At 31.9% G+C, this 13923-nt stretch overlaps 1 protein-coding gene across 6 annotated transcripts in view; it reads right to left on the bottom strand.

Annotated features, from left to right (window-relative positions):
• The window catches only part of COL11A1 (collagen type XI alpha 1 chain), a 196779-nt gene that overhangs the window by 120126 nt on the left and 62730 nt on the right, over positions 1-13923 (bottom strand). Inside the window, exons 6-13 of one of the 6 annotated variants that reach the window (XM_001918115.6) lie at positions 8649-8765; positions 7981-8073; positions 5764-6018; positions 5068-5130; positions 3547-3588; positions 2502-2564; positions 1771-1845; positions 404-487 (exon numbers count right to left, since the gene is read on the bottom strand). In XM_001918115.6, the coding sequence (XP_001918150.3) occupies positions 404-487; positions 1771-1845; positions 2502-2564; positions 3547-3588; positions 5068-5130; positions 5764-6018; positions 7981-8073; positions 8649-8765 (792 nt within the window). Of the gene's footprint in view, positions 1-403; positions 488-1770; positions 1846-2501; positions 2565-3546; positions 3589-5067; positions 5131-5763; positions 6019-7980; positions 8074-8232; positions 8386-8648; positions 8766-13923 lie in introns of all 6 variants that reach the window. The other 5 variants (XM_023641533.2, XM_070267264.1, XM_023641535.2 and 2 more) reach the window with 5 other exon arrangements.

Genomic DNA, 13923 nt, shown 5'->3' with positions numbered 1-13923 from the left:
ACTTGAATTCATTAATCATTGACTTATGCCTCAGCAGGGAAAACTGGATGTGAAAGATAGAGAGTGCCAGGTATACATCCATCAACACTTTTTGAAAAAAAAAAAAAAAAATCTGTTTGATATCGTACATGTGTTTGCTAGAATTATATATGGCAATACTGCAAGGGTCAGTTATTTAACTGTAATATTCAATTAAATAAAATATTCCTACTGGAAAAATAAATATAATCTTAGCGGTTTTTCCATCTAAATTCAATATACTACTCAGAAGTATTTTGTTTGTAATAGTACCATCTTCCATACACGTAATACACACATGCGCACACACACACACACACACACACACACACACACACTTTGACATGGAATCAGGTTATGGGAATATGTGTTTATCCTTTCGTACCCGAGCCTGCTGAAGAATGGCCTGAGCCTGAGCTTCCTGAGCAGAGATGGTTGGTCCTTTGGAACCATCGCCACCATAACGAAACTAAGAAGAGATAACATAAAGAAATTCAAAATTAGGCTTTGACAAATAGGTGCCTTAATTACTAGATAAAATCACTTAAAATGGTGGGATTTTACAAAAGTCTAAGGTAACTCTGCCATAATCATGACACCTCGGTTTATTTTTAATTCTCCTTCTGCCCATTATGGAAGTTCTCTAGACTACATTTTACCATTTGTAGAAGAGACTAGAGACTCCATTCCAATTTTAAACTCTATAATCTCTGAAAACTCTGGAATAAGCCATCGTGCATTTTTATATCTGCACAAATGCTACCCATTCTATTCATTTGTAAAAATTCCAAATTGTACTGAGTTCAGTGTTGGTTATAAATCAATTGCTATTTTGTTGAGCAAACCTTTTGGAATCTCTATGAATACAGAGGAAATGTTCCTGGAGATACATTTGTTTTGTTTACCCTTCTTAAATAATTAAACTAGAGGGCTGACCTCGTGGCCAAGTGGTTAAGTTCACTCACTCAGCTGCAGGCGGCCCAGTGTTTCATTGGTTCAAACCCTGGGCGTGGACATGGCACTGCTCATCAAGCCACGCTGAGGCAGTGTCCCACATGCCACAACTAGAAGGACACACAACGAAGAATATACAACTATGTACTGGGGGGCTTTGAGGAGAAAAAGGGGAAAAAAAATAATAAAATCTTAAAAAAAAAACAAAACCTAGAAAACTGACCTTTCCTAAAATCCCTCCATGAAATTCTAAAGCTGCATTTTACTTTTAATTCAAAATGGAGCACGAGTCAATTTATCACTCTCTAATTATTACTTGAAACTTTGTTTATTATACTAAAATGGAAAAAAAAATCAGCTTTTTCCCAGAGAACTAGGGCAACCAGCTTTAAAAAGGAATTGTATGGTAAAGCAAATAATTTTGGAGCAATGAATAATAACACTACAGATATATCTTCTTTAAAAAGTACCAATTATAGTTTATATGGTGGTAAATAGTATATTAATCTTATGTTTAATAACACATGAAATGCATGTTAGTCACTGACTCAGGATAAAGCACATGATTGGAAATATTAAGAAAATCTCTAAACTTTGTTGCTAAAAGTGTAATCAAATAATGAGACCTTAGTTCTAATTCAGAGATTGATATTTATCAGAATTTTGTGTAGTAAAATTTCCCATAATTTCCGAGATACTTGATTTTAAGCATCTCCACCTCATGTAATAGTTTTTTCTTGATTTCTCTGTAATATGGTTCAACATAAAGTCATCTTTAGAACAGTAAAAAAAAAATACCGGTAACATTAGCATGGTACCAGGAGGACCAGGTAAACCATCAGCCCCTGGTAAGCCAGGACGTCCTGGGGGACCCTAGGAAAGTAAATGAAATTGTAAAAATAAGTAAGTAAATAAAATAATCAGATTTATTAGAAATAGAATAACTTTTAATAACAAATCTTCATTATCTAATTTGCATTTGTTCTCTTCTTGGTTAATCTCCCTTTAATAATTACTCCTAGAAAGAATTATGATTCATGGCAATAGTTTTACATGATTTTAATAATGCATAAAGTTAATGGTTACTCAAGGATGGAGAAAAAAAGAGAAAGATATTTTACAAGAACAGTTTGGACAGATTTAACACAAATTGTCTATTTCACCATGTGACCCAAGACTTGATCTTCAAATTAAAATTCAGGCTTATTAAATCATTCTATCAGTATCCAACTCAATACCCATAGGAGTCCCTGGAAAAATATGTCTGGAATTCAAATTGAAGAGCTGAATCTAATGTAATGAGTTCATATCACCAGGGGAATTCATCGAAAATAAAGTGGATTTTTACTGATTATAACATAGATAAATGTACATTCTTTACCCTCACTTTTAAAATTATAGTTAGAAAAGTCAACCAAAATGTTGCACAACATTGAATTCATAGACTTCCCCCTGGTGAGAAGAATAACATATTAAACTTCTTCCAACCTATGTTACATTCTTTTGCTATGAGGTGTCCCTTCACTTACCCTCTCGCCAGGGTCACCAGGGGGTCCAGTGGGGCCTTGTAGACCTGGAGGACCCATAAGACCCTGCAGAGAAACAAACCATGATCTGAGTCAGATTCCTAATCTCATTAGTATTCAGGCAAATTCATCCTACTAAAATCAAAGAAGATCTCATTTATGTTTATTTCATAAATATAAACTTGTCTCCCAAACAATTGCCCTATTTATCTTCCTATGAAAAGACAATATATAGGGACCCCTTTGTAGCTAGTTCAACAATTCCTCTCTGAAGCTGCTCTCAGGATGGAGGCAGACATTCCAAAAAACAGGAAAGGAGTGCATGCCAATGTAAAGTCCCTGAGGTAGAAGTTGGTTCCCAGGTCAGTGCAGAAACGGTATACTCAAGCAATTAGACCTCAAAAATGTGATAGCAAAGTTGAAATGTAGAAACCATTTAGCTTGGAGGCATTTTTACATTTTCTTTTATGGGTAAAAATATTTAATGGCATCAGTATCACATACTTATATCAGATGACAAGAATTTAATTAATTCCACAAAAGACAGAAGATTTCTAACAAAATCAGATCAGTACAACAACCTGAAAATAAAGACACACTGAGTGACATCAGCCTCACTAGGAAATGACAATGGAAGCTGACAGGTAATCACTCCATTCAGAAGCACAGATAAGGTAGCTAAAATCTACTTAGAATTCTCAATTTCATTCACTGAGATATATCTATACCTCTTTAATAAAAATGAGAAGGGCTCTTTCTTTCATAACTTTTAGGTAGAATGTTGAAAATGTGGTTAGACGAGGTGGAGATATTCAAGCAACAAAAATATTTAAAGCAAAATTTAATTCCACTGCTCTCAAAAGAATGGCATTTGGATAGCCAAATCAGAAAGCAATTCAAGGCCACTAGATCCTTTAAACAAATGATTACCTCTATAATTCAATACTTAAGTTAGTCTAAAATAAATAAATTCAATAATGTAATAGAAATCTTATATCTCATTATAATAAAAAATCAAGGCGAAAATAATCTTAAGACATTTACATACCGCAGGTCCTGCTGGCCCTGGTGGTCCTTCAATAAGCATTCCCTATATTAAAAAAAGATAGACAATCATTAGTATGGAAACTAGTAATCCCTAACCTCTTATTTAAGCGGCTTTAAGAAAGCAGCACATCATTGCATTTTCAAAAGTGAATTCTCTATTCCTACCATATAAAACCAATTACAAACATTTTTGCATGGGTAAGAGAGGAAATTCAAAATGATAGAAGACATAGTCCTTGTCCTCAGAGAATCTGTGAATCAATTAGAAAGGAAATAAATGTTCAGATAAGTAATATTGCAAGAAGAATATGCTAAGTGCTCCCAAGAAGGGCAAAACAAAGACATTTGACCAGATTTTCCCTAACACCCAGAATAAAGCCTGGCACAAAGCAGGAACATCATAAAAATTTGCTGTGTGAATGAAAGAACAGAAGTAAGTGGCATCTAAGCACTTTAATTCAGGGAAAGGGAAGAAAAGTGAAGGCAAAAGAATTGGTGATAAATATGGGATAAGGTCTTAAATAGACAAGAGAGTAGAGTACTATTTTAGCATAAGAAATCAGTTGTCAAATGTTTATGATTCCACTGCAGCTTTGCACTGCTGAAAATTGTTTTGTCATTTAAAAAGTGGGTGTAAATTTTCATAACTAAGGCAAATTCATTCTGAAAAAATATTTTTAAAGTCTTTGATGAATATATGGCACACAGATTTTAGCATAACGGAGTAGATAGTCAACAATGTCCTTATACACTTATCTTTTTAATCTTTATCTTGCTCCACATTTTTTTTAAAAACTTTTATGTCTTTTCAATTTCTGAAATGATCTTCATGATCTTGAGGCAAACAGTTATACACATAACCTTTAGTTCTACTACAATGGTTTTCCCAAGTTGCTGATTAGGAAGAACAATAGTAAAATTGCTTCCAGCAAGAATTTGCTGATTACCAATATCTTGAGTAGTAATAATGTAAACGTAAATTTTAAAAATCACTTTTGGAGCCACTTGGAGCTTTTATTTGACGGAAGAAAAGAAAGTGAATTTAAAAAACATATATTTTCATATTATTACATGATGTTATTTAGATACAAAACAAATAGTGTCTATGTCAAAAAATGCATTTCTAACAATGTCAAGTATTAGAAATTGGAAGAAAAATTGCTGGATTGGAAACTAGAAGAGAAAAAGTCTGGTTATATCTCAATTACCAAACATTTGAACCTCAGGAAGGTTACTTAGATCTTCAAGTTCCTTAGCTACAAAAGGAGAGAACCAAACTAGACAAATTTCCGCTACTTTCAAATTCCAAAATTCCATCTCTCTCTATTTTTCGGTTTACTGAAACTCCACTTGCCAGAGATGGTCTTACTAACTCATTACTTGTGGCAAATTATGAAGGGGAAGACAATAAAATTTTCAATGGTAATACATGAGCATACATAATAATTGAAGGTGATGATGGCTCATAATATAAATTAAATAATTGTACCAGCCTTTACAATGTGTTCACACCAGTACTTACAGGTTCAACTACTGCTGGTTCCCCTTTCTGTCCTTTTTCTCCATATGCACCATGGCCATTTATCTGTTGAGTGAAAAATCCAAACAGCCTGTCTTTAAGTAAATAAGGCAATTTAAATATTTGTTTAATGGAAATGTAATCACCTAAGTGCATTTAAAACAACCTACGAAAATATGTTTTTTAAAACAGAAACTAAGTATTAAAGGTTTAAGTATTGAAAATACAAAAAGGAAAGCATAATGAACACTAATACTGAATCTTGCATGAGATTGAACAATTGCTTCCTAAAGACATTATGGAAAGATAAAGACATCTGTAGACTTCAATTATTATTCCAAGGCATTAAGCAAAAAGTGTCAGCAAATTAAATTTGACAAAATAGTCTAAAAATCAGAAATTACACTTACTACTCAGAATCATAATGACTATATTTTACTCTCATCAATGACAAGAAAATTTGGATAGAATTCTATTCAAGATTATACTTTCAAATGAAGACTCCAATAGTGTGCCCAGAAATCTAACTGCTGAAGATTCCCGTGAGGAAGAGTCTATCAAGGTTTCCTAGTAGTGATAAAACTCATAATTTATATAAAAACACAACCTGTATTTTAAGCCTGAAAAGACACCAAGATGAACACGAAAATACTTCAAAAAATAAGACATACAGTGACACAAAGCGTAATACTGACTTACGCTTGTTTCTGTGATATCAGTTTCTGCTGGAACACCTGGACCAAATTCTTCATTAGTGGGGCCTGTTGGTTTATCTTCATATTCTTTATATTCATAAAAATCATATTCGCCTAAATCTCCATCTACCGGAAGATCAGAGTCCCTGCCGTCTATTCCTTTATTTTCATATAGTGTATCCTCGGCATTTTTCCTCTGGGAGTCATAATCCTCTCCAGTTAGATATTCTTCAGTAAATACTTCTTCAACTGGATTTGGCTATTAATTTAAGTTGCAAGGAATTGGAGAACACGAAGTTTACTATTAGTAAAGCAAGGTAAGCATTTGCAATTACAGTTCGATGGCACGTGACGGGAAGCGATTGGAGGGCTACTCAAGCAAGTCTGAAGGCCTGGGAAGACAGCCTTTCAGTATCATTGAAAGAAATATTTTTGTACACTGGCATGCACAAAGAAATATTGCTTTCAAAGCACTTTTCCCAATAAACTGCAAATATTCACATAGAGTCAACATGTGTATTTGCTTGTTCCATTGAAAAAGTTTGTTAGTCAATTTGATATTTACTTTAGAGTTTAAGATCTGACTAATAAAATATGCATATAGTTAAAGCATTGCATAATTTTCAAATCTCATAGAATATCATTATGAAATACAATTGCTACCAGAAAAGCCACATAAGTTTGACTCTCATGCCCAAAATAAAATATTAATAACAATATTAATCAAGATTTATAATTGCAACGTTTACACAGGGATGTATTACTTCACCACAGAGTTCTTCAAAGCAAATAAAATTTAAATTATAATCCTCAAAATTTAAAACAATGAAATAGAATATATCACCACTAAATCTCATAAAGAGGAAAGAATAAATATGCACTTAAAAGTAAAAATTATATCAATAATACTTCCTCAGGGATATACACAAACAAACCTAGGACAATTTTCTATTTTTCATAAGCATTCCTCCTTACCAGTATAAATCTGATCATATTTATTAGGCAATTTTTGAGCCATACTATGATTTTGATGAAGTTCAAATTAAATAATTTATCTTGCTACGCTGCTTATTTCATTTCTACGCAGCTTGCTTTCTATGACACAGTGAATCTAGACGAACGAGCAATATTGAATAAATAAGCAGTATTCCACAAAATCATGTGAATGAAAAATGTGGTTATATGATTAATTTAAAATTAACTAAAATAAAATATCCAATGATCATAATATTTTTGGATTCTTAGACAAAGGGGATACACTATTTAGGGGGGAATTTGTATTATCCTGGATCAGAATATGACTATGTTCATAACTCTGAACCAAAAAACTGGATCAATTTTAGGTAGATAAATACATATCTTGAATCAAGATATCCATTTTTGGAAAATGAATAATTTGGACTTAGGTGAAACAAAATCTGTTATCACCCTAAAATGTTATTATTCTAAATTGTGTGTTTGCATGTAATGCACCATTGAATTTATTTGCCTCGCTGGGACACATTATATATATTTTCTAATAACTAAATTACTCAGGTATTCTTCATACTAGATATGCCAGGTATTTAACAAAGTTAACCTGAAATATACACCCATTTTTTCATGATAAGAAAGTATGCCTAATATAAAATTCAGGAAGATTGATTTGTAGCTACATGTACTTACATACTTTCATAGAAAAGAATGGAAAGGTTAAGCTATATTATTTTAACCATAATTAACATCACACTCCTAACAAGTTTGAAAATGTAAATAGCTATTAGAATCCACTAAGACTACATTTTATCAGAAAGCTTGCTGTCATAAAAATTCATAATTATAGGTCAGATGAAATAAATTCTAATTGTATCATTTGACGATACAATTTTCACTTTAGAGGATTTTGCTCCTCACAGGATCATGTTGTGAATGCCCTTTGTCACAACATGTTGAGAAGTTTGCTTAGTTCAAAGAGCAATCAAGAAAATGATAGCAGCCAATTCAGTTTGATCAATTTAGTATTTGCATGAAGCAGAGTCATGCAAAACCTGAATTGACATTGATTTCAAATCAACTGTTTTTAGTAGTAGCGAACCAATGCTATCGCTTCTCTTATCTCAGTAAAAGAACGAAAACATCAAACTTTCCAGAGGCAATAGATTCTTCCAGAGTGAGGTATATCAAGATATAGTCCGCATTTTAAAGTATTGGACTGTGATTTAATACTGTCTACGAGTATTACCTCATTTGGTCCAGATACACGCCTGGGAGCTTCTGTCTGGTAGCTTTCTACAGTTCCATAGTTGTATTCTTGGAAATCATCAACAATATTTGCCTAATGATAAATTCAAAAGAAAAGCAATGAGTAAAAATGAAAGGTAATACCAATCTATTAGCCAAATGAGTATTTATCTAGTTGGGTTAGGACAATGACTCATCATCAGAGATCTTCCAGCTTATCTAGGAGAGATCTTGATTGCTTTTTCTTTGCTACCTTCACCCCTAGTTTGGCTTTTGCTGCTGCTTGATAACTTTTCTTCTTCTTGGATGCAAATTTTTCAGATTTAGGGGGTGTAAACTTTTTGGACTTTTCCTTTGAGTTAATGGCCACTGTCCTCATCTTCTTTTTGAAATTGGATTTCTTTTTCTGTAAAATGTGGTGAAAGATGGAATGGAAAACATAAATAAAGGGAAAGGGAAAAAAAGAGCATGGATGAAGGGAAGGATAAGGAAAGCAAAATGAGCATCATTCCTTCAGGACAGCTACTGTCAAATAAAAATCTCAGTTATGGGTTTGTAGAAATCAGGTGAATGAAAAGTTTATGATAAGTTTGAGGAGCAGTGGACACAAGGAACCACAGGATGACAAACATCAGGACACCATACACAAAGGGGCTTCTTTGTTTTTACCTCAGTTTGTGCTATTGTCTCCTCAGTTACAGTGGGTATCTCTGTTACACTTTCAGCTTCCTTATATTCTGCTTCCCCATACTCATAGTCATATTCGATTATATCCTCAGGTGCATACTACATTGCAAAGGAAAAAATACCAGGCGATTTTGTTAATTGCAAGAAATACTATTAACAAAGTGGGAATCATCTTCTTAACTTTTACTTAGAGTAAAGGTTAAGAGACAAGGAAATACTGTTACTTAAATGTTATTTTGTATTACAAGAAGTATTACACTGTCTTATACAGAGTATAATAACATAGGCAGGACAAAGCAGGTTTTCTAAGAGCAGAATAGTGGTTAAGGTGGTGAGGAAACTAAAAGTTTTGAATACTAATTCAAACTTTTAATTATTGAATATTAATTTGAGCATAGCAATTATGTACTTAGACACAGTTGTTAAATATTCATGTAATTTTGACATAAAAATTGCTACACAAGGCCCCTCCATAAGAATTTCACAGTAATTTCAATGGGTACTTTTTTTCATTAAATTACACATTTAAAAATAAAAATATGGAAAACAGTCTTCCCAAGTATGAAAGAACTTTCATATCTATTGTGAGATGGAGAAGAGAATGGAAATACAAGGAACATGAAATGAGTCTATATTCTGTTTGGAAAACTGGAATCAATGGAAAAATAAAATCTAAAATTTACTTAGAAATCTAATTTGCTATAGACTTACTTAAGATTAAAATAAGCACAGAATACTTGTAAAGCATTAAAAATTCAAAATTAGACCTGTTTATAATTAATACATATTTCAATTTTTAAAAATACTGCTTTTTTCTCTATCAAAAAAGAGCATAGCACTTAGATATCCTAAACTATTTAAACTGAACTCAAATTGGAAAGTACTATTTTATACTAGATTTTTCTGTATTAAAAGAACTTAGTTGGAGAGAGGTATGTTTCTTAACAGAGAGATGTGCAAGACAATCATACATATTGGATGATGAGGAAAATAATGTGTTCAGCTTCAAAAACAAACATTTTCATCAAAATTTTAATTTTAAACAAGAATATAGATGTGAAACATGTTTTGATCAAAATAACTGTAAATACACTAAAGTCATATGTAGCATAAAATATTAAGCAGAAAACAACAAATTAAAACTCTAATATAAATACATACAGCATTTATATATATAAATGCTAAAGGCAGTCTATTTGGAATTTCCTAAGTATTATATTTCGTAAAATTCCAATTACACGCCAACTGGACATTTCAAAGTTGCCAGAAAATCCCTTTTAATCTGCCAGAAAAATAACTGTTGACTACATGTCTTTTAGAGAATTGTGATTACTGTGCTTTCTAAAAAGCTCTATTGGCTATATCAATGCAAACGAGCACAAATTTCACAAAGACATATAATGAGACATGTCCAATGCTGATCCCTTGGCAATGCTGCACATCTGGCCCTTAATGAAATCCCCTCACTAGAGTCAACTTTTCTAGATGGTTCAGCTGAAGGTCATATTGAAATATAAATGCAGACATGCCTTTAGTGTTCTTTCTGTCAAAAATTCCAATTTGATAAAATTAATGAAACAGATTTATAGTTTTATCTATCCAGTAATAGCTTCATTATCAACGAATATACATTTGAAGTCCTTCAACAAAGCTTTGTTCTAATTAGAATTTGTGTAGAATTTGGTAAAATAGAAAGACTCATGTATGGAACACTGAACATTTTTGTCTCTTCATGTCTCTGCAAGCAAGATATAATGCCAACTATTTCTAGGAAAGTTAATGTAAGCATTATTAATAACATCATTAAGTAAATAAAATAATTACTGAATTTAGATACATATTAAAAAGACATTAATGGAGACTGAATATTGTCTAATGAATAATTTTTATATAGTTATGGTCATCCATGTTGGAATAAGAAATATTGGATTTATGTAATTAGTAGCTGCCAGCTTGAAGTAAAACATAAAAAAAAAGATTTGCTAGTCTATTTTACGTTTTAGGGTTTTAAAACTAAGCTGACATTTCAGAATCACGTGCATCTATAACAAATTATAAAAAACATAAGACAATAAAGACATGAAGAGCTGATTTTAAAAATGAACAATTTAAATGCATCTTAAATGAAGATATATATCTCAAAGAAGCTAATTAACTTTATTACTCTTATGTCACGTTTTTTTCTTGTAACCTTCTTTTCCTCTCTCCTAACCTCCATGATTCTTTCCTCTATTTAAAGTCTTTCTAAATGGAGACCAGCCAGACTAGCTGTGGTTGTGGAATAATGGAGGAAACAACAGACTTCCCTTCTTAGGCACTAAAGCACACCTTTCTTAGAGCCATTCTGGAGCCAGAGACCAGAGTCACTGCTTCTGTTCTCCTACTTTATCTAAACAACATCCTCCTTTTGGTGGTATTGAGTATACTTAGGGCTTTGCTGATCTACATGATGCTTCACAAGCTATTTTGGGGGATGATTCTCCCTTCTTACTATAGAGTTTTTAGGTGTCTTAAAGGCAGGTAAATAAGAGAGAACTACTTGTAATCAATCAGTGAATATATGCACAAAGATGTGCACGTGAAATGATCTCAACTTTGATCTGTGAGTAGCCTAGCTATGTGAGGCTATATATTTATAGTACGGTGTGTGAGGAGAAAGAATCTTCTAGAATTATATATTATATAATTCTAGTCTTCTTCTAGAATTGTCATAAAATCTGTTCTTATCTCTTAGAAAAATAGTGGCATCAGTAAATATTTGTGCATCTATGAGAACTAGACTATATGACAGATATTAAGTGCAAAGAAGATTAAGGTAACAAATTTGAGGAAGTCAATTGTCTTTTATGTTTCTTTATAAAATATTGGCTTTCTTTTGCTTCATTTTCCTTTTTCATCCTTTACAAAAAGAATGTCAGTTGCCTACCATATATAAGGCATTAGAGTCTGCATAATACATTAAGAAAGAACTATATATACATTTAACATCTAACTTCTTTGAAAATAGGAAAATAATCTAATTTGAGAAAAGCCATCATAATTTCAATATTAGTCACTCTTTTATATGTGTTATCGTGTAGGCTCAAGTAGAATTAAAGTCTGATGATATTATCACTATATTTAAATCTACATCATGCATTTCGCTCTATGATGATAATGCAATGGTATGCCAAACACATAAAAAATTGAATCTTAAAAATGAATTAGAATATAATATTCAGAGGATATGAACTAGACAAAATTACAAGCTGGAGAGAGCACATGAGTTAATTTACAAGACAAACTGACATATTTATTATCCATATTAGAATAATAAATATGCAATGTCACAAATTTATTAATGGAAAATTAAGCAATATAAAGTACAACATCTATGGTTGATGCTCTATATTGCATTTTATGTTCTTTATTCACTGGCAAAGAACATTGCATTCCTATTTTCTATAGGTAGAACACCCGCAGATGAATGACTCAAGTGCGTATTTGTAATATAATGACATACTAATGACTATAGTTCAAAATTAATTTAAGAGCTATTTACTAATTTGCTTAACCAGTTTTTTTCATACTAGTATAGAATGATTGTCTTATTATTGAAGGATAATGTAATTTAGAGTTAGGGAAAAAATGAGAGCTGATTCTTCAAAAAAACTTTTCATTGTCACACATTCAATATACAAACTAAGAGATGCTCTCTCTTACTGCATCACCCAACCAGATTTTCGTGCAGTTTTTATCATAGTAGTATGTTGTTTTCACCAAATGCCTCAAGCAAAAACAAGTTTGGCTTCTCAACAGAATATTAAATATATGTATCAACAACTAACGTAGAAAAGGGCAAGTTCACTTTTAAATAAACAAGAAAAAATAGATAAAAAATATTATTTTGCTTTCAAATAACTCAGCTTACCTGACATAATAGCATTAAAACAAGGGAATAAAACACCTCAAGATGATATTTTAAGAATGCATACCTTCATTCTTCCAAAAATCAGAGGCATATCTGTTGCTAAAAAGAAGAAGACTCATCTTTCTTAAAATAGGACCCAAATAAATCTCATCAATCTTGAACATGTATACGAAATGTTATAAATTTCAATATGAATCATCCATTCTCTCTATGATATTAAAGTGCTAAACCCAGTGGGCATTTTACCTATCTCTTTGAATTCACAGAAAATTGTTTTAATAAATCATGAGAGAATAAAAAGAATGAAGCACTTGAGAATTGTGAAACAAGGTAATACAAATATCCAAGTAATTTCTCTTTTCTCTCTCATATTTGCTTTCCTGTCAGCTTCTTAGGACTTTATCCTGTTTTAAAAAAAACATTAATAGTAAGTCATGGAAAAGATCAGTGCAACAGAATTCACTATCATACCCTAAAAAGAAAAGTAATGTCAAAAAATGTATTTCAAGCATTTAAACGGTAAAATGCAAAGTGAATTCACGTGAAGAAATAACAATAAATTAAAATGAAAAAATAAGATCCTAACTTGTTCTGAATAGTAAAACTCGAAACGTGGCACCTAGTAGTATATTTAGAAGGCAAGAAGAATGTTATTTGAGTGATTTTCAAACATAAGGACAGTCTTGATGTTTTCAAACTACTACCCCACCTTCTAAAATTTAATGCTCTTCATCTTGAGAAAAAAATCTAAAAATATAGTTTTGCTGCAAATGAAAGACTAAATTCCTTCCAGTTTGCTTGCCTTTTAATTCCCAGAAAATCCACATCAAAGGATTTTACCTAAAAATCTGGATAAAGGGTACACTGTGCTATATTATTTGTTCTTTGGGGTATTCAGATCTGATAAATTGCCATGGCTATGCTAACTTAGACACATGTATTTTTGTTCTGAGAGAGAATCGAGTATAATTTCACTATGGTGAATTTTCTTGCAAAAGTAGCCTGGAAGAATGGTTTCACACGTGAATTTCAAATAAAGTAACAAAATATTGATTAAAATATATGAATTGTTTTAGTTACTGCAGTCTGTTCATACTGATTTTCATTTCATTGCTCTGTATATCAAATTTTGTGCAAGAGAAAGAAAATATATATATATCAAGGTAGAATGGCCCTAAAAGATTCCCTCTAAATATTCAACACAGCCTGAAAACTTCAGGATAACTCCAATGTCATTTTCTCATCTGCATGAATTGTCAAAGGCCTGGGGAAATGGCAAGTACACCAGAAGATATGTTATCCTTATCTTGAGGCTGTGTTAATTATTTAAATGCTAAGGGTAGAAAT

This window comes from Equus caballus, chromosome 5, assembly GCF_041296265.1.
Source record: "Equus caballus isolate H_3958 breed thoroughbred chromosome 5, TB-T2T, whole genome shotgun sequence".
NCBI classification, from domain to species: Eukaryota; Metazoa; Chordata; class Mammalia; order Perissodactyla; family Equidae; genus Equus; species Equus caballus.
The sequence above is the reverse complement of the archived record's forward strand: the minus strand, read 5'-3'. Positions and strand labels throughout refer to the sequence as shown.